The 26453-nt window shown below is 44.7% G+C and overlaps 1 protein-coding gene across 1 annotated transcript in view; it reads right to left on the bottom strand.

The window, feature by feature from the left end:
* Positions 1-26453, bottom strand: part of LOC139232507 (probable voltage-dependent N-type calcium channel subunit alpha-1B) — a 958198-nt gene that overhangs the window by 104832 nt on the left and 826913 nt on the right. The window contains exons 30-34 of the mRNA XM_070862825.1: positions 13843-13980; positions 8848-9049; positions 7403-7567; positions 4064-4174; positions 2616-2699 (exon numbers count right to left, since the gene is read on the bottom strand). Of these exons, the coding sequence (XP_070718926.1) occupies positions 2616-2699; positions 4064-4174; positions 7403-7567; positions 8848-9049; positions 13843-13980 (700 nt within the window). The remainder of the gene's footprint in view (positions 1-2615; positions 2700-4063; positions 4175-7402; positions 7568-8847; positions 9050-13842; positions 13981-26453) is intronic.

Genomic DNA, 26453 nt, shown 5'->3' with positions numbered 1-26453 from the left:
CTCTGACCCCTTTTATATCCGGAAGGTTGTTTGTGTCCTCCTTAGTGAATACCGAACCAAAGTACTTGTTCAATTGGTCTGCCATTTCTTTGTTCCCTGTTATGACTTCCCCTGATTCTGACTACAGGGGACCTACGTTTGTCTTTACTAACCTTTTTCTCTTTACATACCTATAGAAGCTTTTGCAGTCCATTTTAATGTTCCCTGCAAGCTTCCTCTCGTACTCTATTTTCCCTGCCCTAATCAAACCCTTTGTCCTTCTCTGCTGAGTTCTAAATTTCTCCCAGTCCTCGGGTTCATTGCTATTTCTGGCCAATTTGTATGCCACTTGCTTGGCTTTAATACTATCCCTGATTTCCCTTGATAGCCACGGTTGAGCCACCTTCCCTTTTTTATTTTTACGCCAGACAGGGATGTACAATTGTTGTAGTTCATCCATGCGGTCTCTAAATGTCTGCCATTGCCCATCCACTGTCAACCCCTTAAGTATCATTCGCCAATCTATCCTAGCCAATTCATGCCTCATACCTTCAAAGTTACCCTTCTTTAAGTTCTGGACCATGGTCTCTGTCGGGTTTGCTGTGCACCCTCTCATTTCATCACATCGGAGCTTAAATGAATCTTCGGTATTCATCATTGTTACTCTACAATGAAGACAACTCCAGAGACTTTGAAATGGAGTGCTGGCGAAGGACATATCTGGACTTGGCTGGCACTTTTGAACAGGTCCCAGTTGGCACCAGTATCAAAAGAAATGATGCCGATGCATATTGACCTGTATGAAACATACTGACAAAACATTGTAGCTCTTGCCAGCTACACAGCTCCCCGGTGAGCCCAAGCCCAGGAACTGCTCATCGTAAAACTGCATTAACATGAAAACTAAGCTACCTCCAACAAGGTAGAAGTTTTATATGTGGCAGGTACATTATATTGGAAGTACTGTGTCTATAACATCTCTTTCAAAACATTTGTAATTTTTAATAAATCGTAGATGTGGAAAGTTATTTTTTTTAAATCATAATTAATTTTTTTTTAAATCGTGGCAACGACACTCTGCGTTTATACAAAAACAAAATACTGCAGATGCTGGAATCTGAAATAAAAACATAAAATACTGACAATCTCAGCAGGTCAGGCAGCATCTGTGGAGAGAGAAACAAAGTTAATGTCTCAAGTCTGTGACCCGGAAACGTTAACTCTGTTTCTTTCCACATATGCTGCCTGACCTGTCGCAATTTCCAGCATTTTCTGTCTTTATGACTGTGTTCGTTGTTCATGCTGTGAAAGTGAAATTCATCCCAGGTAAGCTAAAAAAAAAGACCTGTCCAATTAAACAAGGGCTGAAATTGCAACTATGCAAAATGTGAAGGTAGAAAGTATTGAAAATATCAATGGACAAACATCAAATGTGATTCTATCAAATTCTTCTGCACATTATTTTAACAATGGTGTTATCCCATTTATAATCAGCAGGTAAATGCCTCAGTTAAAAGAGTAGACAGAGGAATGTCATAGAAACGTGTTAAGCACCTGATCCCTAATACCAACAATAATTTCTAGCATGTAATTTTTCATCTCTTTTGGTGCCGTTTTTTTCATTGAGGTGAGGGACAGCCATGCTGTAGATTGGAACATCGATAGCATCAAGTCCGCTTAAGGTTGTTCCAGTGCGTTACTTTCTATTGATCTGAAATAGCACGAATTCCACTTCCATTGTTCCAAAGAACAGTCCACGTGGCAGTTTGTGTATGCTACCCAACTTATGTTGCTGCAAAGTAGTTTCAGCTTCACTTCCAACACAACTTGTGCAGTGTAAATTTAAAATCTATAGAGCATCTCTTTCAACATTTCCATCCTCTGTCGTTATCTCTGAGGAAGACTGCAGAATGGGTGCCACCTAAAGCCGAAAACTAGGTGATTTTGTGCAGTGGGCTCTCATTCAATTAAACCCCGGGTTGAAACTGCCTGATCTGATATCGTAACCCTCAGAAGAGAGAATAAATGAGATATCCATCTGTCACCATCTGTCTGGCTGGATTCAATCCCAGTTCCCAGAAGTGAAAGTATGTTTTACTATTTTAATTACAATTTTTCCCAATCTGTTGCCTCACAGACTGGAGTAGGCAGGGGTGCTGACCTGGCCACAATTAATTTGTCCAGTTCCATTTCATGCTCATGAAATGGGAAATGGGGAGGGAGTAGGGAGGATGAAAAGGTGGGAAAGAGGGTGAACCAGAAGGAAGATTTTGTCTATCAGATTTTCCACTAGCCCAGCTGTTACCTGAATTTTTTTTTGATAGTTAGCGGATTCAAGGCCAAGCAAACCCTGGAAAGTAAGTTTGCAACCACAACCGTTTGATGCGAGCTTCAGAATATTCCCCGCCCCCCTGTATGAAGAACATCTGTTGCAGTGCAAGAAATAGAATTCAACAATTCCTCTTCACGTAAATTCAAGTGACCCAAAACTGTGAATCTGGTGTTTTATCACTTGTTCCAAAAGAAAAATCAAATGCAAACAGTACAAGAAACCAGTTCACTGTTATACTTCACCTCAATCATTGGAGAGGCAGCAGGTTTTCAACAATGGCTTGATTTAGGGCAGACATACTTACCGCCAGTTCAGTGACTAAAATATCAGTTATACTTCCCAGTACAGTAACAAAGTCAAACACATTCCATGCATCACGGAAGTAATTCTAAACCAAAAAAAAAGGGAAAATCAGTATCAGATTGCCTTCAAATATGCCTCGATCTTTGAACCAGTTCACATAGAGTTACATGGCCGTTAGTGTTTGCTACCCAACTGGAAAGTTGTTTCAGCTTCACTTCCAACACAAATTGTGCAATGTAAATGTTAAATAAGCCAAAGTGTACTTTGGGACGAGGTGCAACATCACCAGCAAGAGGCAGTCTCGTGCCACACTTGCTGCAGTACAAAAGTTCACACAGCCTTCAATGGACCATTCTGAAACTTGTTGTAACAATAAAGTTTTGGGACAGGTAGATGCTGGTCAAAATTCAATTTGAACCAGATGCCAGTGAGTGGACCTCTTTGCACGCATTCAAAGACACATGCATAGATCTCCAGTCTCCCTGGGAAGACTGTGACACAGAAGTTGGTATTAGCACTTGGATCTTCCAACTCTTGTTGTTTCCTGCTAGTACCAATCTCAGATGAGTACCTATACTATTGCGACACCCCTAGAACGTGTTGTACTGCTAAATCAGTATATATGACAAGAAAAAGATACAAAATCCTGCTTTCATTACAATATCTTTTGAACATGAAGCTTTTCTTCATATCTTGACATTCCATGGTAACATTAATTTGTGAAAATATTTATGAATCATAAAATTAAAGAAACATAACTACCAGAAATAATAGTACAATGCTTAATGCCATTGGCAAAATTTATATTTATAAAAGAAAATGCATCAAGAATCTTTCAGATTAAAGATTGAGAAAGATCTGCTACTTATCAATAGAATGGTTTTACATTGCATTTATTAAGTCCTTTATCATATCTTTCAGAAACATCCCAAAGAGCTATTCATAAAATCAAATAACTTTGAAGTGCAATAACTGTTGTTATGTGGGCAAGTGAGACAGTCAATATGTAAACAGCAGATCCCATAAGCAGCAATTGTTTTGTTGGGATTGGTTGAGGGAGGAATATAAGTCAAAAAAATGACCTGCTCTTCCTTAAATAGGACCATGAGATCTTTTGATCCATTCAAACAGACAGTATATCCAAAGGACAAAAGTTCCAATAGTATCAGGTTTGATCATGTTCTTAAAGCCACATCCTGCTGACTCAGAGGTGAGAATGATATTAATTAAGCCAAGCACTGATTACTGATGTGCTTAGATATGTGCAGGTCTTTGTGAAGCTGCAGCATTTGACTGGCTATATGAACATATATATTTTATACATTCAAAAAGACAAAATTAATTTCAATCAATATATTTACAAAATCTTTTTCATTCTGAGGCGAGAAGACACCCGGTATAATTTAAACAGTATAATTTGTTTGTAGGTTGAATTGAAATATAACATACCAGAATACCAAAGGCAATAAGCTTCAGCACACACTCCATGGAGAACAGAAATGTGAATAATATGTTCAGGTACTGCAGCATTCTGTCATATGGATCAGGAGCATTATAGAACTACATAAAATATTTCAAAAAAAAAATAAGGATCAGTCCTTTGGAGAATGTTAACAACGAAACCAACAAGAAATGAAATAATTTCCTGCCCAGAACAGAGAGTCTATTTATTTCAGATGAACACAGCTAAACTGAAGATTTTAGAAAATTGATTCATGCTGCTAGTTGTTCAAATCCAGAAGTGCATTATTCATCGATATCTGTATGAAACATTCATCGGCACTTAATTCATCCTCAAATATACACGAGATACCATTGAGTACTCCCCTCTAGTTCCAAGCCTCAACAAGTGATGCACAATCAACACCTTTGCTTTCAGCCAGTGCTTCACAAGTTTGACATACTTGGGTCAATCGCTTTCCCCAACACCCAATGTTAATCCTTCAATCACCAGCGTGAATCAAATAAATGCTGGCTGTTTCTTTTCTGCTTACGAACCCAATGCTGTCACTTCAGGGATGGCTGCAGTATTTGTGTTTCATATTAAATATCACACACTGCTCAAAAATCTGTGAAACAGACCAATTAACTGGCCCGTGATTTCTGATTAATTGCTAAGGCACAGCAGTGTAGGACTACATATTCTTGTGATGTGACTCGATATAGATGTGCGTTATTATCTGGTAGACTATTATGCGTCATCATTGTCCCTCTATTACAAGACAGGAAGCAATTATTAATCACTGTATGTAAAGCAGTCAGCTGATCACAAATATTTAGACAGACGCATCCCAAACACACTCAATCCCAAAAGTGAAACAATGCAGATGCTGAAAATCTGAAATAAAAGCTCAGTGGGTCAGGCAGCATCTGTGGCGAGAGAGAAACAGAGTTAACGCTTTAGCTCGATGACCTTTCGTTAACTGTGTTTCTCTCTCCACAGATGCTGCCTGACCCATTGAGTATTTCCAACATTTTCTGCTCCTATTTCATACGCAATCCCATCCTGGTGTGATGTGACATACTGAAAAAATAGTTGCCATATTTAGACATCACTCAGATAATAAACTGCCAATTTAAAAAAGATTATTGGGTAGCAATGATACTCTAATCTAATTTTTTTGAATATTTAATCATAGTTTAATGATTGACTTGACTGTCAATCATTTGTTTACCAGTTATCTTGCAATTCCGTTTTTTTACTGATTGTTCCACTGAGAGCACGACGGAAATTAGCGCTGCTGATTTATTTTTGTTTAATTTTAATTCCCTCAAGGCAGTCTGCCGAACATTAGTCGGGGATTTCATTACACTAACCATACAATGTGCTGGTAATAAACCACACATTTCCTCTCAATAAATGTACAGATAAATGTCATCAAATCATTAATTCTTTGAGATGAACGTCAACATACATCAGTGGTATGAAGTGATCTACCAACAGTCGCCATGCTGCTCACAAAATAGCTTAAAATAAATAAAACTAACAGCCAATTTAACTCAACACGTTATAAACGTAACAGATTGCTTCAATCTGATTTCAGATGACAGTTATAAACAGCTTCATTGTCACACTTTATGACATAATAGGAACTCCTGAATCCGATTACTGTCTTGCAATCAATCCCAAATCTTATTATGGTCATATGGTTATAAATTTTAGCCAGATAAATGTGAGATAACCACAGGACTAATAGACTAGTGCACACGCCACCAGTGACTTGAAAATTCTAAATTTTTAGTTTAAAAAAGTGGACATTTCCATTTGTCTGGTGTGGGGTGGGGGGGGTTAGAAAGTAGGGTTACCTGAAAATAATACTATGTTTAAAATTGTATGTTTCCGCTCGAGGCAGGTAAAGGGTTAATGTATAAGCTATGCTTTACTCAAGAATGCTCAAGTTCCGCTTCCCTAGGAAGACTTGCTTGAAACAGTATTTTTAATGAGTTAGATTAGAGAAAACATAACATTTTGACTTAGTCTTTAATTTGGCCAATGAAGGCCCAAATTAATCTTTCTTCCATTATTACTAATAACCAATTATAATGCTAAGGTAGAATTTGGAGTTTGTTTAACATTAAAAGTTAATTAGTATAAAAGACATAGAATGTGTTCGACATGGGAATTAAGAATCTCCATGGCAACCAGCTGGAGTAAGACCATTCTAACAAAGTGCCTCTCTTAATGGCCCAAGGTTGTGTTGAGTATGCACCGGCAGGATGAGATAAGAGGATCCAGATGGATAGATTGGCCTTCAAAACTATAAACAAGAAAGATGTGTAATGTTTTTAAAGACCCCTCCTTCAGGGTGGGTCTTCATCAGCAAGTGTAGACAAAAACTCGAGGCCCCATTGGGTATAGAGTTTTTAGGAGAAACTCAATAGGCCAAAAGGTGTCATCAATATCTTATACCAAGCTCACCCTTAAAAACACAATAAAAGTAACGGCCTGAAAGCCTATCCATCAAAGGGTGGATAGAAATACTGGGAGCTGTGCTGGTCGATTGCCCTTTGAGAGCAATCCCATGCTTTGTCGAAGGAGGCACTAGATGAGAAAAATAGAGGCCGCAAGCCAGAGAACTGCTCACGCGTGGAAGCCGTTTGTCCGATCGGGATTGGGTACAAGCTACTCGTCACAGTCGTAGGTTTTTGCTGCATAACTAATGTGTTATATTCCATCTTAAACTCTGATTAAACACAATATATCCACCATATTGGCTTACAATCAATCCTGATTATTAAACTGACCAGATAGCCTTAACTTGGCTGTTTCTAACCAGGTGGGGGACCCTCAGTGATGAAACAGGCACTTGGAGTCAAATAAGTTTGGGTAATTGTGACTTTGGGTGACGGCCTAAAATAGGTGCTAGCGATTCAGTAGCCTGTTGGACATCTCTCCCGAGTTTTATTTCCAGTGAAGTCAACGAAATGGAAAATGGGCAGAGATGTATAACGGGCGGCTGATCCGATATCGCCCGTTTTACACTATCGCCCCAAATCAGCATTATCCCCACTGCTGCTCGAGACCTTGTAAATGCCCAATTGTGCGGTAAACAACTATTTCAGGCATTTTCAACTTACGCTAAAAAGAAATGATCAAAATAAATGGTCAGGTTTCATAACAACAACTAAAATGCCACATTGCGGGCAATCAGGAACTTCTTAAAACAGAAGAATTTGGCTTTGTCCCTGAAAATTGCAGAAGTAAAATCACTAGTTGTGTGTAAAGTGCAGTAATGAATGACACGAGAATTGCACCAGTTTTGTAGAGTGTTGGCTGATGCACCTTACCTTCATCATCAACACCACAGTATTGATTGCGATCATGGCCATTATAAAATATTCAAAAGGAGGGGAGACCACAAATCGCCACATCTTGTACTGAAAAGTTTGCTTGTTCTGTGGCATGTAGCGAGTAAGCGGCTTGGCACTTATAGCAAAATCAATACAGGCCCTCTGGAAGAGAAAAGCCAATGTGTCTGAATTAGACAAGGCTACCATCGTAGGCCCATTTATAGTTTGAATGAATTTTTGGCTTGCAACATTTGCAGGGCAATCCAAAGATTTCATTAGATTCAAGTATGAATCTTAAATAAATCCTCAGACAGTAACTGTCAACAAGAGAGCAATATTAATTGACAGGGAAATAAGAAAACAATGAACATTTGTGCAGCAACTGTACTATTTTCAATGTATTTCTACATATGCTAATTCAAACCTAATTCCTTGTGTTGAGCCACTAAATATGGAATTAATCATAAATGTGAGGAGAAATGACAAGACTCACAGGCAACTATCATTTGTGAATTTTTGGTGCATTTCACACTTCAGAACTCTTATTTCCATTCTGCATTCACCCTGTATCCTGCATTTACTCTCTCATCACAGTACATTCTCCATTTTCTCACTCTCTAATTGCAGTGCACTTTCTGTACGACACATATGCTCTTTATCCCCATATAATCTAAGTGTCCCTAGTCACATCTCTGCCCCTAGTTTACAGTTCTCTCTCCATCTCATAGTCAGCTTCTATCTTGTATTCAGTCCTGCATTCACTTCCTAAACACGGTGTGCTCTCTATCCTATATTTATGCTTTCTGTCCCTATACTCTCTCTGCATCCCCTATTCACTATCGCTATTCATCTTTTACAGTTCTCTCTCTATTCCATGTTCAGCCTTTGAGCTGTATCCCTTATATAGTATACACACACCTCTTTATCACTATACACAATCCACCCAGGATCTGCTCTGTAAATAGGTCAAGCCTTTGGCAATTTTCCTTTTGTGAGCTTTCAAAATGAATAATTTTAATATTTTAACTTGTCAATGAATTGATTGGAACAGTTCTTAGGATAAATGTGACAAGTAATGTACAAAAGACGATTGTCAACTATCATATAGCTGATACAAGTACTGATGAGTGGCCACACTTCATGAAAAGTAAGAAATCAGACCATGGTAACCTTGCCCCAATATTCTGCCAGCCAGTTTGGGGGGGCATCACATGTCAACATTATAATGACTGTGAGCCTGTGAATAAAGAGGAATGGATGAAATGATCTCAATCTTACTTCACTTTGAATGCGCAAAGTCAGGAGAAAAGAAAGAATTTGCTGTCCATTTACCTGGGTTAGATTTGACCTTCAGCTTCAGAGGTGAAAACTAGCCCGCGAGGAAATTTAGAAAATGAGTTATGAACAAATAAGTCAGCAGTTGGTAAATTTTTGATGCCTACCTCATTTTTCTCCAGGCTGCAGTCAGACATCACCTTGTCACCCTGCTCTTGGAATGTAATGATAATCAGGGCGACAAAAATATTCACAAAGAAAAATGGAAACACAACAAAGTACACAACATAAAATATGGACATTTCCATGCGGTAGCTCGGGCTGGGTCCCTGTTCTTCTTCTGTAGCATCCACCGAGTGTTTTAAAACTCTGAGGAAGAGAGAACAGAAACTGTATGAGGTTAATTTACAGTCAAGAGTGGACAACTAAACTTCGTTTGACAAGTGGGAAAAACTGTAACTCAAAGGGCTTGAAATTGTGTAGCGCCCGTGTGGGGCAATAACTTTTGCGGGAGCGTATGAGTGTCGCCAGGCGCTGCGCAAGTTAATCCGACGTGAACCTCCGGTTTAGCGCTCCTGGAGGGAAAGTGAAGCCCTAAATCCAGCGCTACCACTTCCTTTGGAGCGCTAAATAGAGCAAGGGTAGCGTGTTGCACAATATCCCGTGCAACACTGCCGGATTCATAGGCTCCTTCCCTCCCTTAAAGGGAAGGGCCAATGCTGAGGTCATTTCAAAGTAAGTTTAGGAATGGTCAGCGACGGCACCTGCAGTCCACGAAGAGCAGCCCCAAGCAGTCGGAGAGAGTGCAGGGCTGATCAATCGCGGCATGGCAAAAAATTCAAAAAAACAGCACAGTGGGGTGATAATAAAATGTTGCTCTACCTGACCACCACTGCCTTTAATTACCGCTCCCCAAGCAGCCAGCCGAGGTTACAGCGCCTCCTGCAGATGCTGCTGTTGTCGGCGTGCTGCAGGAGCCGGAAGCGAATTTAAGATCTGGGACGATAAAAGGCCGCTGTGCTTGTCACGATCTCCGGGTCACAGGAGATCGAGGCGGTAAGTTTTAGCGCCAGTGCTAACCCGCCATGCAAGTTCGCGGGCGTTGGTAATTTCGCCGCGCCCGGTCAGTAAGCCAATAGTGCCCCGTTATCGCCCCCCCCCCGAAAGCGCTAACACAAGGCGCTAACAGGAAACGTAAAGGAGGCCTATTTCTCCCCCAAAAACTGCAAGGTTTCACTTATTCAGAATGTCCACAAATAATATAAACTTTCTACTCTGAGTCCCGAATGCATTTACTCAACAATTTGCAACAGTTATTTTTAAATGATATTTTTAATAGTTTGATGTTGCCTTTTAAATTCTCATAATGTAAATAAGCATGACAATGTCACAATAAATTCATGTTTTTAGAGTGAACCTGTTCCCTTTAGCATTGTACATCTCATATGTTGCATGCAAATCTCTTGTTACATTATTGGTTAAATAAATACGGAGTGTCTATTTGTATTGCCCTTTTTCTGTCCTTCTGCGCCAGCGTCCTCTCGACTCCTCCCCCAATGCCCCCCCGACCTGAAACTGAAACCGGAAGTAGGGCCCCGCAATGGACAGACCCACGTTGTTCCTCAGAGCCTGTGGGCAGCGGGGAGAGAGAGCCTGCGGGCGATGGGCAGGGGTGGCAGAGAGAAGGTCTGCGGGTGGTGGGGGGAAGAGGAGAGAGGGACATGGCGGGGGAGGCGATGGGGAGAGGAGAGAGAGGGAGGGAGAGAGAGAGACACGGGGGGGGGGAGGAGAGAAAGGTTGGGGAGAGAGAGACAAGGGGGTGGAGGGGGGAGAAGAGAGAGGGAACTCAGGGAAGACGGATCATGTTCTTCCAACCCCCTTTACACCCACACCCAATTTTTTAGAGCGTGTGTTGCAAGGGACATCATTGGAGTGGATGAAATCCAGAAGTCACGACAACTGTCACTATTCATTTCATACCCAATAAACCTGTTAACAATCCATGAACTAAACACAATGGCCCATCCGGGGGGTGGGGGTGATGGTAAGATCATGCACTCGCGCTGGTGTAACGGACTTTGGCTGAGGGAGGGATGCACTTACGATGGGGTAAGGGACTTCCGCTGGAACTTGGTGGCTTTTGGGGAGATCTATCCTCTGTGGCTTCTGAAGTCAAAATGGATCGAATTACAATTTGCAAAGTCAGTCAGAACTTGGGCTGACCGGTTCCAGTTACACATTCCAGAGCAACTTTAGGGTGTGGCCTATCCTCCAAGTGATCAGCAATAGGTCATGTGATAATGGAGAGCCAATCAGAGACAAGGCGGCTATTTTGGCAGTACAAATAAACGCATCCAAATAAATAAGGGGGTAGAATTTCTGACAGAATTCCCTCAAGCTGTCTCTGTAACTTCAGAATATAGACGGCTGTTTCTCCAGGATTTCCACTGAAGATACAGCAGGAGAATGGGAGAACCCCTCAGCAAGTTCTGCACAAGATGTTGTGTACCGGGAATATTAACAATATATCATAAGTTGCATAGATACAACCATGAGTTCTGTCCCACTCTTCAAATCCTGGAATTGTCCCTGATGACGACCCTTCTTGAACTCTTTATAAGTGGTTGCACCTCAGATGACAATCCCTTCCGTGATGAATCCAATAACTTACAACCTCTCTCACCCTCTCCATCCATCCTATGCTACCTCTCTTCATTTTATACTCATATTATTACTGCTCAGTGTTCCTCTGCATTTTCCTGTCTTAACCTTCGAAACTCTTCCTACATGCTGTTCCTCCTCCTCTGCAAGGTTACTATATTGAAATCAAGATTCGTTGCAACATCATTTTTCCCCAGGAGAACACTTCACCTCCATTAGTATGCCTGTCTTCCGGCCATCTACAGATGTTTAATACCCAAGCTCGGTATGACCTAAAAGCAGATTGGGTGACCGCTTTGCGGAACATCTCCATTCAGTCTGTAAGTATGACCCCGTGCTTCCGATCGCCTGTCACGTTAGTTCTCCACTCCCACTCTGATATCTCCGTCCTTGGATTCCTGCACTGTTACAATGAAGCTCAACACAAGCTCGAGGAACAGCACCTCATCTTTCGTTTCGGCACTTTACAGCCTTCTGGACTCAACATCGAGTTCAACAATTTCAGACCTTAACCTCTGCCCATATTTTGCTCTGATGTATTTTTTTCTCTCTCTTTGTTTCCCATGGCAGCTGGTAATTATTCTACATTCACTCCCTATCTAAACTAGTCTTTTTTTAATTTCTGCTGTTACCATCTCAAGTCAGCCCATCATCCCTTCTGACTCTCTAATCCCTCCTGTCTTCCACCCTATCACAGACTTCCCCTTTTGTTCTTTCCTCCCCTCCCCCTTTCAGTGCTCCTGAAGAATTTGTTCATTTTGAACATTCACAAGTTCTGACAAAGGGTCATTGACCCAAAACGTTAACTCGGTTGCTCTCCACAGATGCTGCCTGACCCGCTGAGATTTCCTGCATTTTCTGTTTTTATTTCAGATTCCAGCATCCGCAGTATTTTGCTTTTGTATGACCGAATCATTACTTCTTCTCACCTCTGACTATGGGGCCAAAATTCGCTGGTGCTAGGCGGCTAATGGGCAGCAAAGGCCCTTCGACAGTAAGAGGCGTCGACGCCTCGGCCTAAATTCTTTGGCAGAGGCGCCAACGCTGCACCAGCTAACGCCACCCACGTGGTGACGTCATCCAGCGTACAACACCTCTTTGATGCCTTTGTCACGATATTTGCTTTGCACGGCTGCCATAACAGGAAGCGGCCATACAGCCTGAAAAAAGGTATTGTAACAGAGCGGATCTCGATTCACCCAGAAAGGAAGGCAAGTTTTTATCTTTATTTATTTCTGCATGTTTTCATTAGTTTTAAGAGTGGGGAAATGTGTGTGTGGAATGGAGAAGTTTTAGTTCTTTTTATTTTCTTCCCGTTTTCTCCTAGCATGGAGCCAGCCTTCCGTCGGGAAATTCAGATGGACTCCTGAGCTGCAGCCTGAGGATATGGGTGCGACGCCACTTTTTAGCCCTGCGCTCTCATCTTTGGGCATAAAAACTGAACTTAGGACTTTGAGGCTGCGCCTAACGACCGATGCTAAAATCAGCACTCAGACGGTGACACTGTCCCAAAAATGGCCACAACCAATTTCAACCCCTATGAGCCTTAACCTTTCATCAGACCCAGAGCAAGAATTTATGGGGCCCTGGCATCAAGAATATTCAGGTTTCCTCTGCATCACCATACAATGGCGTCCCCAGCCAACCCTGGCCCCATCTTTGAATGCTTCTGCCCCAACTGGAGAACATTGGGTAATGCTTTGCCTTTGTGGAAGCTCATGGATCAAAGCTTTAAAAGAAAAACTAAAAATGCTGGCCAACGTCAGCATTGTCATAATATTCAAAAATATACAAACTTGTTTATAATCTGTTGCCTTTGGATTTGGCATCTGGGCTAGTTATTTGATATCTATCCTATTCACCGCCTCCCAGGACATGTGCTGCATTTATTATTTCATATAATTGTATTCATCACGAGCAGCTGAAACTCTTCCAGGTGGCAGTAAGTAAACGAGCAAGAAATTCAGCCAAGGAAACGGACAATATCCATTATTTTGATCTGCCTCTAAGTTGATAAAGCTTCCGTCTATTAGATAATGTCAGCACCTTATAGATAAGACATAATGCATTGGCTGTATGTTGCATTCAGCAACGAGACAGTTGAAAAGATGTGCTTTTATATAGCAACTTGTCATGTCACTGAGAAGCATTTCAAAGCGCTTCACTTACAATGAAGTGACGTGACCAGTATGTAGGCAGACGTGGCAAACTGAATGCAGGAGTTGAAAAGTAGTCAGTCTGTCAAATTTTGAGTAAGGGCATGATTTAAAAAGCGATTGGTGACCAAAAGAATAGATCAGACACAGCCTTAATTTAATCCTTCTACCACATTGTTGAGCATCTTCTTTTATCACTGAATCTTCTACAGTCAGTCACTGAAACTTGTTCATGTGAATTTTCACAACTGAAGTTACATTTTTGCGACACTTAATTCCTCATATTTTTACTGACTCCCAACAATCACTTAACATATGTCACTAAGCACAGCGGTTAATACTTACGTTGGCCAGCCTTCCCCAGTTGATACAGTGAATAGTGTCAGCAAGGCCCACAGCACATTATCATAGTGGAAATCATACTTCTTCCATTCCCTGGGCTCTGCCTCAATTTCATCATTGGCATAAACTAGATATTGGCCCCTGCAAAATAAGCAGCAACTGGATCAGCAGAAATAATATTTTTTTTCTTGTAAAGGCCATTATCTTCAACATGTTTTTGCTTTTATTGTCTAATTTTCTGTGACTCAGGAGGAAGTTTAAGGAAAATATAGAGGTGTTGGATATTCTGGAATATTACAAAGGGTCACACTGGCTTCGATTAACATGTAGCTTTCAGCTTTATTCTCAAATATATTCCCACCTATGCTCCCTGTCATTTTTTTTGGCCCTGCACGGCCCCTTTAAGGAGCTGTGTGGGCTATTCAAAATACCGCGCATGCACGGTTTATGCACTGAAATGCCGGCGAGCCAGCATTTCCTGGGCCGAACCCGTGCACTTTGCAGGGAACGCTGATGTCCACAGGAGATAACTTGGTTCCACACTTTGCCACAATGAAATGTGGGTCCAGTTATGCAGTGAGCAAAATTCACTAGAACCCCCCCTGTGTTTGGGCTCAGTCGAAAGGAAATTTAATTTGGGACCATCTACCAAAAAGTTTGGAACTCTAAAGTGCTTATGGAAGAAACTACGAACTTTAATAGAGTTATGAACTTTTACAAGACAAATTCAAGCCCGTGGGCGGACCTAGGGAACAAAGGAAGCCCACTTGATTATTGGGACTGTCTTGGTGTGAGGACTAGGTTAACCTGTCTGGAAGAATGAGTATTTGGAAATCTTCCTCCAAATGAGACGTTACTATCACAGTATCACCCATAGATAGCTCCCCATCAACATGGGTCTGGACAACGCATTTTCAGCATATACATCACAAAGAGGCCCAATCCAGCCTATATGCGAAAGACTAAGCACAAAAGGACATTGTAATTACCAAACTAATATTTCCATCAGGAAACAGTTTTTCGAAGATCAACCCACCCAAGACATATCAACTTTAATGAGCCTGACAAAATATTACAAAGAAGAACCAAGCCCGCCAAAATTATACAAAGGATTGTGAACAGATTGGGCGGCAAGATTAGAACACTGAAATCGTATAACGGCCCCTGTTTTCAACAGAGGTTAGTGGGGGGAGAAAGGTGGTCGCTACTACCTCATCAAGACGAGGAGAGAAACCAACGTGACAATTGTAAAACTAACTTCTCCAGCCTCGAAGTCTTGAAGTCCTGAAGGAAGGAAGAACATCATCATCTACCATTAACTATCAAAAGGATTGGTAAGCTAAGTCCCTGCCCTGGAATCTAACCTAGCTAGAATTAGGTACTGGGAGGTGGGAGGTATAATTTTATTGCAACCCCCTTTGAATATGTTGTGTATGGTACTTTATGAGAGTGATTATAAGCTTGACCTTGTACCTTTCCTTGTCTTGTTCTTTATTAGAGTGATTGTAAGTTTGGCCGTGTATTTTCTTACGAGAGTATTACCTTAACTGTAATATAACCAAAGTTCTTTGCATCAAACCAGTATCCTCTGCACTTTTGTCACTCTCCCCAAATAAATCCAGAGTACAGAACCCAAGGGAGGGGGAGCGATTCGAAACTGCTCAAGTTGGTCAGAAGGGAACCTGACCCCCTCATAGAGACCACAACACACCCAACCACACAGCCCCCCCTTACAAAATGGCGACCACGGCAGGACTCTGGTACAAGGGGTGTGATGTGGAGAGTGCTGGTTTGGAGCAAAGAACCAAAATGGAAGAGAGGATTTCCTCCTATGTGTATAAGAAAGTGAATGTAACTAAGGAATGTGTGCTTAGTCTACTGCGCGCTGAGCGTCCGGCTGACGCTGCAGCCCAGTGGACAGCAAGTAAAGATCACAAAGAAGCAGTAGAGAAAGCAATTTGGTTGGTCTGTCGACAGCAACAGGTCCAACTGCTAGACAGAATGAATTAAACATTGCAGGCAGAGTTATAGGAATGTGCAGAGAGCTAACAGGAAAGGGTTATGTCAGAAGAAAGATTATCAGGACAACTCCGTAAGCTAAAACAGGAAAGGACCCAAATAATAGAAAGGTTTAAAAACAGTCAGGACTATTTTCAATGTCAGGTTACCGAGGCCAAAAGTAATGAAAAGTCACTGAGGGAGGAAAGCACTCGCCTCACCCTACAAGTAAAAGAGCTCCAGGAAAGATTAAAAGATGTGTAAGCAGCGTATAAAGTAGCTAGCACTAATGGGTTTGAATTGGGAGACCACGTTCCTGCCAGCAACAAATTAAAAGTTTAAACCTTGCTCTGTCCAAGGCAAAAGGCATGGTGTGGCTAATAAGCCCGGGTATGCCCCAGGTAAACCTGGAAGATAAGGAAGAAACTACCTGGCCACTACCTGTGGCACCGGTGACTGCACCGGTTCAGCAGCAGGAGGGGCAAATCAGTTGCGGGGCGGACAGGGATAGTGAACCACCACCACCCGTAGCACCGAGTTTCAGCTCGGCTTGGCCGCAGGTAAGAGAGGGAGGCGAGCCAGAACAGGGAGAGCCAGAACCAGGGCCAATGTGCCCGGTCCGGCAACAGAAGTTTGGCCCGCCCACCCGTAACGGGGGTCCAGGGCCGGACGAATTAGTACACTGGCTCTGAAGCCTAGTAGCTAACAGTTTACCCACAATAAAAACCAAGGCTGAGGCCTGGTTCAACCCCAGAGATCCCCAAGCCACAGAACAGGGAGTGCTTAGGCAACTAACCCTAGCTTACAGAAACGGCAAAGGGACAGAAGAGCACCCAAAAAAGGGAAGGGTTCACAAAATCCGACCTAACCAAGACAAGAGGGAATGGCGCCATGAGGGGGTAACTCCTCCGATACAAAACGTACCTGCTTTGGGTGGGCACTGGAGAAGGGATTGTAAAAATCCTTGGAAGAATAGCGCAGGAAAGAATTCACCAGCCCCTGCCCAAAAGACCGAGACAGATAAGCCAGTCCCTCCCCACTCATTTGAGACCTTTTTAATTGCGCTCCGAGCCATGTTAAATGGCGCTGGAAAGGCAGCCACCGCCACCAGTACCGAAATCCCATCTGCCCCCTCCAAACCAAAACTGTGACTAGGACAGGCAAAGCCTGTCCACCTGTGTGCCCTCGAGTGTGATGCGTGGGGGATACAAATGGAAGTGGAAAAGGTGAAAGGTGAAAGGGACTTACCTGCTGGACACCGGTGCCTCAAGCACCCTTGTCTATGCAACTAACCCCGCCGCCTCACCTCTGTCTAACGGGGTTTCACAGGCACTGAACAGACTGGCTCATTCTCCGTTCCGCTCTCCATTCATTTAGGTACACTCCACACTGTACACTCCACACTAAGCGGACTTGTGTCCTGATGAAGTGGGATCAGGAAGGGAGAGGGATCCAGGGGGCTGACTTCATCCTAGGCCATGGGATCCTAGTGGATTTAAGAAACCACTGTCTTTGGGGGTCAGTCTGTACGGGACATGAGAGTGAGGTGATGGTTATCCTGGGAAAACAGAGAAAAGAGACGGTGTGCACCTTGAAACCAAAGGAGGGTTACAACCTTGAATCACTGGTCAGTAACACCCCTGTAGAATATCAAGAGTATGCAAGGAAAAATCTTGCAGCTTTTGCCACTCACAAACACGACTTTGGGAGAATAACGTGGTCGAGGTTAGTATAGATGGGGACCCCATGACCCGACCACAGAAACAGTACAACTTCCCCAGGGAGGCAGAGGCAGACATGGAAACAGCCTTGGGTTCGCTGATTGCAAGGGGTATTGAGACCAATAGCTACCCATGTGAACTCTCCATTGTGGCCGGTTAAGAAACCGGACAATTCCTGGAGAGCCACGGTGGACTATCGAGTACTCAACCATAACATCCCCGCCTGTGCACCCACTGTTGCTGCTGTCGCCGGCCTCATTGGAAGTATCCCAGCCTCCGCGACCACCTTCACGGTGCTGGATATTTCCAACGGGTTCTGGTCCATACCTTTAAGAAGGGAAGATGACTACAAGTTTGCTTTTACCTTTAAAGGACAGCAATACACTTGGAACTGTCTCCCTCAGAGCTTCCACAACAGCCCCAGTATTTTTCATCAGTGTATGGCCAACTGTTTAAAGAGTTTCAGCAGACCCCAGCAATTAGTACAGCGTGTAGATGACCTGCTCCTGTTATCTGATGAGGGGGAGGAGCATGGCCCACTGATGGCTGAGCTGCTGGAGCTGCTGAAAGAAGAGGGATTTAAAGTAAACCCCAAGAAGGCACAGATCGGCCTGAAGGAAGTAAAATTCCTGGGACTGGCTGTGCGCGCTGGGGAGAGAGCAATAGACAAAGCTAGAAGGGAAGCAGTGCAGAAGTTACCCGCCCCCAACACAGTAACAGGAGTAAGACCTTTTCTAGGGCTAACCGGGTACTGCAGAGATTTCATTGAGGATTATGCAGCCACAGCAGCCCCTCTGCTTCGACTCCTTCACAAGGGAATGGAGTGGGAATGGGACAAAGGTTGCGAGGCAGCATTTATCAAACTCAAGAAAGACCTGCAGACCGCGCCAGCTCTAGGGGCCTTCGATGGGGGTAAAGAGTTTTTCCTGGAGGTAGCAGCCAGTGGGAATAGCCTGAGTGCAGTACTGCTCCAAGAGTGGCACGGCCGGCTGAGACCAGTGGTCTACTCCTCCAGGATACCCACGGACGTGGAGAAGGGATACTCCAACTGTGAGCGGCACCTCCTAGCCACTCACTGGGCTGTGAAAAGATCACTGATCTTCACAGGGGGGTCCCCAATCACATTCCTAACCCACCATATGCCTACCCAAATGCTCCTGGATGGGAGAATCAAGGAAGGGACAGTGAGCAGTGTCCGCATTGCTCGCTGGACCCTGCTCCTCTCTCAATTGAACCTACGGGTAAAGGGTCTCTGCGAGCCAAGACTCACAGCCAACATGATTTATTCAGGGACAGCCCACCGGTGTTCCGTAGAAGGGGTATTGGAAATTAACATAGGCTTTCGGGCTGGGTTACACCCCACAGGCCGAGAGATCTATGTGGACGGTTCAAGCACGGTATCTGCAGGTGAACGACTCACAGGCTGCGGAGTTTATGACCCCGAGGCAGGCATTGCCCTGGCGATTAAACTCCCCAGTACTATGAGCGCCCAGCACGCTGAACTGTCTGCGGCGGTGTATGTAGTCCCTACCCCTTACACGATTTGCTCGGACAGTATGTTCACATGCAATTCTTGTACGGAGTACTTGGCTATTTGGTCCCGCCGCGGATACACATCCGCAGACGGGAGACCCCTGGCAATTAAGCCCCTACTGGAAAAGATCATGAAAGCAGCAGGGGAGGAAAGAAATATCTACATACAGAAGGTGAAGGCACATTCCACCACAGAACCCCGTAGCGAGGGAAACCAGCAGGCTGACACGTTAGCCAAGCAGGGGGCCCGCACGGGCAAGCTCTGGGATCCGTACAGCTCAGGACCCATAGCAGCAGTCAGGGGCAGGATGGGAACGGCAGGGAAGGCAGGGGTAGCTTTGCCCCCGGACCTAAAAACAGTCCAGACCCAAGACCCCGTCCTCAAAACTGTCCTGAACACGCTAGCTGAAGGGGAAAGGGTAGCTGGCCTGTACGGCACCGCAGCAATTGCCATTAAAGAAGGCATGCTGTTCAGGGGGGAGCAATGGGTAGTACCGCAACAACACTAGAGAGAATTCCTCCAGCTGGCCCACGAGGGTCCAGGAGCAGGACACCCCGGACCTGAGACCACTTGGCAACGAGTGGAGCAGGCAGGGTGGTGGCCAGGACTCAGGGAAGACGTCCGCGAGTTTTGTGCTATCTGTCTGGTGTGCGCGGCCAACAACCCTGACCCCCAGAAAAGAAAGGTGTCTATGGGACATATCAGGAGGGTAGAGGGACCCTGGCAGTCGATCCAGATCAATTACATCAGGCCCCTACCCATTGCCCAGGGAGGTTACAAGTACTACCTAGTATTGGTGGATGTATTCACTAAATGGGTGGAAGCCTTCCCATGCCGAACAGCCACTGCCCTGGGAACAGCTAGGATCCTGGTCAGAGAAGTGTTCTCTTGATGGGGACTACCACAATACGTAGAGTCTGACCAAGGGAGTCACTTCACCGGGCAGGTGATGCAGGAGACCCTTAAGGTACTCGGCATCAAAGGAAAATGGCATGTCGCCCACAACCCGTCGTCATCCGGGCCTGTGGAGCGTTTAAACTGCACTATCAATGAAAGGCTGCGCAGAGAGACAGGGGACTCACCCAAAGGGTGGGTAGAGGTCCTACCACTAGTCCTCATGGGGATCCGGGCCAGTCAGTCAAAGAGCACGGGGTACTCCCCGTACGAGCTCATGACCGGCAGAGCCATGCGAACCCCCATCCATGTGTTAGCCCTGGGACTCACAGAAGGTCAGCTTAGGGAAGCGAACCGGGACAGCTTTGTCAGGAATCTGTTTGAACACCTTAAACAGATTCACTGGCAGGCTGCTAACAACATGGGAAAACAGCATCGGAGCAACCGACTGCTGCTAGAACCCCGCAAGCACCACGAGTGGGAGATAGGGGACCAGGTTATGGTGAGAAACTACGCTAGAGTAGGGGTCTTTGAGGCACAGTACATGGGACCGTACCACATTGTCGACAAGGCAAGCCCCATGGTCTATGCCATAAAATTGCCCCGCCGAACAAAGTGGTTCCACATAAATCAGTGCAAACTTTTCAACCCCGGGGCAGCAGCTAAACACAAGGGACAGCCAAAAACTGGAAACCGTGCTAAAGTCAGGGACCCCCAGCCAACATCCCCCGACTGTGGAAATCCCACAGGGGACGTGGCAGACCCACAGACTGTACCTAGAGGAGCGGTGAACTGTATTACCGGAGGAGCTGTCCCCCCAATCATTTGGGACTCGGACGCACCTCCAGCATCCGGAGCCTTAAGAAGGACCATGGTCACCAATGCTCCAATTTGAATGGTTCAGCCCCGGGAGAGGGACCAGCCACAAAAGGGCACCTAAGGTCAGAGACCAGCCCGTGAGCAGAAAGGGACCCCCAGAAGAGATAGCAGTGGAACAACTACCAAGTGAGAGTCCCCAGCCTGTAGCCCTCGACCAGGCAGCCACCCCCAAAGGAGCGGTGTGCTGCAGCACCGGAGGGACGTTCCCCCAATTGTGTGGGCCTCAAACCCACGTCCGGTCAGGGTACTTAGGGTTAGTCGGTGCAGACCGATCTATCACCTACCTCGCTGGACACCCAGCGGGAGAAGAAGAAAAAGAGAAGTCAAGAATTAACCCGGAGACGGGTGGCAGATGTATATATATATAGCAATATGAATTTAAGTATGTTTAGTGAATAAGTTTAGAATAGTGTAAGATTTATCTGTTTAATGTTAAGTATATATATATATCAGTTAACCGGGGTAAGGAAAAGAATCTACCTGTGCAGCTGTTAAAAGAGGCACTGGCCGTGTAATCCCCGGGAGTAAGAAGAATCTACCGGTATGGCTATTAAGGAAGCAGCGGTAAGATAACAAGCAGAGCGACTGTGAGATAAAGTTAAAAGCAATCAGTCCGTAAGGAACTGAATAAGACAGCCAGTCAATTAAAGACTATGAGCCCAACTTGGAACTCGGTCACCTTTGTCAAGCCAGAGAGCTTTCTCAGGGCTAGACAATCTGTTTTATGTGCCCCTACAGGAAAGAGGTCAACATGAGAAGTATCCTATTTCTGCTTGCCCTGATAGGGATGAGCAGCAGCGACCGAGGAGACGTGGAAGAATCCCTCATTTACGGGTCTTCAGGAGGAAGAGCACCGATTGTAACCGCCGGGGGTGGCCCCCGAGACGTGGAAGAACTCGCTGTTTACGCCCACGAGGGAAGATGGCCAGGGTGGCTGGGATCTAACTTTACCCGCTACTCCAGCCAGGAAGGTTTTACCTACGGGGAGGCCTCACTTCCATGCCCCCGGATGCGGATCATCACTGCCCGAGTCAGTGTTACAGAGGGAAAGCGTGTATGTTGAACATTCCCCTGGGAAGATGGTGGTGGCTCAGAGAACTCAGCAAGGATGCACTGGACCAAGAATCGGGCTGGGAAAGACTCGGTAATGATACGTACCGCACCATCACGGGGACACGGGGAGGAGTAAAAATGTGTTGGGACCAATGGTGGGATTCCGAACGAGGAATTTATGTTTGCATGTGGGGATCAGAGAGTATTTGTCCTGCAAGCATATCGATCACCTTCGCCAGGCAATTGCAAGGGGGAGGGATGGGATGGGACTCTAGCCTATACAAGTGCGCGGTTCCACACTCCCCACTCCCAATTAACACCACCGAACTAAGGGCACACATTAAGAAACCCCTGCCCACAACCCCGCCAATATGCACAGTAATAAAAAGGTGTCCTACCACCACCAAGGGACCTGGGAACGGATTAGTATTGGTACCGACCTAAAAGGTGTTATATCAGGGGTACATTATGCAGTAGCTTCAGTAATATTAAACCTTACCGAGGTACACCTGCCTGCAAGGTGTCCGAAGGAAACAGAGCTGCTATACCAAGCCCTACTTAGAGACATGTTCAAGAAATTTTATGAGTTAGGCTTTGGAAATGTAGACAAAGCTGACCTATGCACCCTAAACGCGAGGGACACCATGGGCTCAGGGAGACCTAGAAGGAGAATCATAAATGACGTTTTCACTACCTACAATACAGCACCCTCTGTAATAAATAGCCTAGATGACATAGAGCTGCAAACACAGATAAACAGTTTAAAGACCCAATTGAGAAAAATCCTAAAACCGTAGTAGGATCAGAACTACACGAGGGCCAGGCTATGACTGTCCTTTTAAAAGAAATAGTGGCTGAACTGGAAAAACATGCACAGATACTGAATGCACTTATACGGGAGGATAGAAACGCTTCGGACCAGGCTTCACAGAATGAGGTGTGCGCACTATATGGGGCATGGTTGTCGGGTTAGGGCCGCAACAACCTGGAGGATTTAAAACAAGGTGTAGTCCTCTCTTGGATCAGGAACAAGCACCTTGCAGCCCTCCACTCATACAGCAATTCACTAAGCCCGTGCCAGCTCCGCCTAGCCTCTGAAGCCTACCCTGTCCCAGTAGATTGTGGGTAATCGAACCACACTATTATGGGGATAGTATTAAGGATGCCGGTCATGGGTGGGACAGCCCGACCTGCACCGGTATACCGGGTGGAGAACATTGGAGTTATTCAGGGAGGTGCACACATTCGTTTTGCAGTGGTCCCACCCTCTGTCATAAAGCGAGAGCACGCTGACCTCCGGGTGCCGGAGCCGGGGTGCACACATAATACTGTGTCCCCAGTACTTGAGTGCCCATTCAAAGTCACAGTGTGGGTTTAAAGCTGCTGGCGCACAGCCTATTAACTGCACCATGGAAGTAATGGCATAAGACCATGTCCCTCCACAGGTAGCATACATAGGGGCTGGGACATATTGTGTCACCATCAGCGCACCCCACTACCAACATGGACACTTCTGGTGTCCGGTAAGTGACAGCGGTTTTTGCTTCAAACCTGAGGCATCAGTTCAAGTGGCCCAGGAACGGATTGTCCCCATTCCTGAACCCTCCACTGTCCACCTCACTGTGAAGGAAAACATTACAAACCTGCAGGATTATGTTGTACATTTTGGCTATGCAATTCCCCCTCTACCTGAACATCTTACCGCTCTGCTAAAGACTGCAATTGTCTCACAAAAACACTTCTATACTCTAGAACAGAAAACCATTGAGATAGGGAAAAAGATTCTTGAGATCACCATTCCGCCTTGGTGGGACCTTTTCAGAAATATAGAGGTCCCAGTCTGGATCCGAATCGCTTCCCACACTTTAGTTATTTGTCAACTCGCGATTATACTTTACTTATGGTGTCTTACTTGCCGAGTGAAATGTAGAGGCCGTCAGGTCAGGCACCAAAGGGTGCTATACGCTCCTTGGCTGAACTTGGGAATTGCACAGGGAGGGGTGACACCATACTACCATGTTTAATTTGTGTTTGATTTTACCTGCTGTGAACCGCAACATCGCGAGTGTTGTAAGAGTGTTACTTAAATGTTTTGACCATGTACCTTTATTTTATTGAACTTAAAATGTGTATTCCTATGGACCCTTTATGCTATTTGAGAATGTGTTACTATGTGTTTTCATTTTACTTTACTTAAAGTTGTCTATGACTGTATACTGTAATTTTACTGTGGAAACCGAGTAAAAGAGGGACATCATACCCGCTCTATGCTATAGCCGAATTGTAACAACTGTATTCGCCTGTAAATTGCACTGCATTTCAACGGGGGATGCAGGGTAATGTTTAGCTAGTATAAATGCAGGGAAGGTTGACTCTCGGGAGCAGGAATTTTGCTTACCTGGATTGACACTCAAGGAGTGTAGTGTCAACAGGGGGGACTGCAGTGAGCAAAATTCACCAGAACCCCCCCCCCTGTGTTTGGGCTCATTCGAAAGGAAATTTAATTTGGGACTATCTACCAAATAGTTTGGCACTCTAAAGTGCTTATGGAAGAAACTATGAACTTTAATAGAGTTATGAACTTTTACAAGACAAATTCAAGCGTGTGGGCGGACCCAGGGAACAAAGGAAGCCCACTTGATTATTGAAACTGTCTGGGTGTGAGGGCTGAGGTAAACTGTCTGGAAGAATGAGTATTTGGAAATCTTCCTCCACAAGAGACATTACCATCACAGTATCACCCAGAGATAGTTCCCCATCAACATGGGTCTGGACAACCCATTTTATAGCATATACATCACAAAGAGGCCCAATCCAGCCTGTATGTGAAAGACTAAGCACAAAAGGACATTGCAATTACCAACTAATATTTCCATCAGGAAACAGTTTTTCGAAGATCAACCCACCCAAGACATATCCAATTTAACGAACCCGACAAAATATTACAAAGAAGAACCAAGCCCGCCAAAATTATACAAAGGATTGTGGACAGATTGGGCGGCAAGATTAGAACACTGAAATCGTATAACTGCCCCTGTTTTCAACAGAGGTTAGTGGGGGGAGAAAGGTAGTCGCTACTACCTCATCAAGACAAGGCGAGAAACCAGCGTGACAAAGTAAAACTAACTTCTCCAGCCTTGAAGTCTTGAAGTCCTGAAGGAAGGAAGAACATCATCATCTACCATTAACTATCAAAAGGATTGGTAAGCTAAGTCCCTGCCCTAGAGTCTAACCTAGCTAGAATTAGGTATTGGGAGGTGGGAGATATAATTTTACTGCAACCCCATTTGAATGTGTAGTGTATGGTACTTTATTAGCGTGATTATAAGTTTGACCTTGTACCTTACCTTGTATTGTACTTCATTACAGTGATTGTAAGTTTGGCCGTGTTTTTTCTTACTAGAGTAATAAGCCTGTATAACCTTGACTGTAATAAAACCAAAGTTCTTTGCATTAAACCGGTGTCCTCTGCACTTTTGTCACCCCCCCCACCCCAAATAAATCCAGAGTACAGAACCCAAGGGAGGGGGAGCGATTCAAAACTGCTCAAGTTGGTCAGAAGGGAACCTGACCCCCTCATAGAGACCACAACACACCCCAAACACCGCCCCCCCACTTACAGTTAACAGTGAAACAATTCCCTGGAACCCCCAATATACCTAAAAGTACAAGCAAGGGTATCCCAATGTCAAGAATGTTTAATGGCTTGGTTGAGATGCAGATAATCAGTGTATACTTTTCACAGGTTTATCTAATGGCTTAGGTGAGGCCAAAAGTTATAGGCATTTGGATAGGATGTCTAATGGCCAGTTGAGAGTTACAGGTCAATGGGAGCCAGTGGGGGTAAATTTAACATTCACTGCCTGGGCAGTAATCGAGAGCAGTAGAGCGCTTGTCCATTGTAAAATCAATCTGATTTTCATCACAGTTATGGTGAGTTTAACCCTACTTACCTGGTGAAAACAGTTAAAATCGACCAAGTTACTTACCCTCCTTGGAGCCACTTGACGGGCTGCGATTTCAACCTGATCCACTGAACAGGCTTCAGGACATAAGAACATGAGAACATAAGAATTAGGAACAGGAGTAGGCCATCTATAAGATCACCCCTCATCCTTCTGAACTCCAACGAGTAAAGACCCAGTCTACTCAATCTATCATCATAAGGTAACCCCCTCATCTCCGGAATCAGCCTAGTGAATCGTCTCTGTACCCCCTCCAAAGCTAGTATATCCTTCCTTAAGTAAGGTGACCAAAACTGCACGCAATACCCTGTACAGTTGCAGCAGGACCTCCCTGCTTTTGTACTCCATCCCTCTCGCAATGAAGGCCAACATTTCATTCGCCTTCCTGATTACCTGCTGCACCTGCAAACTAACTTTTTGGGATTCATGCACAAGGGTCTCCAGGTCCCTCTGCACCGCAGCATGTTGTAATTTCTCCCCATTCAAATAATATTCCCTTTTACTGTTTTTTTTCCAAGGTGGATGACCTCACATTTTCCGACATTGTATTCCATCTGCCAAACCTTAGCC

This window comes from Pristiophorus japonicus, chromosome 20 (assembly GCF_044704955.1).
Source record: "Pristiophorus japonicus isolate sPriJap1 chromosome 20, sPriJap1.hap1, whole genome shotgun sequence".
Lineage (NCBI taxonomy): Eukaryota > Metazoa > Chordata > Chondrichthyes > Pristiophoridae > Pristiophorus > Pristiophorus japonicus.
This window is presented reverse-complemented; position numbering and strand designations above follow the sequence as displayed.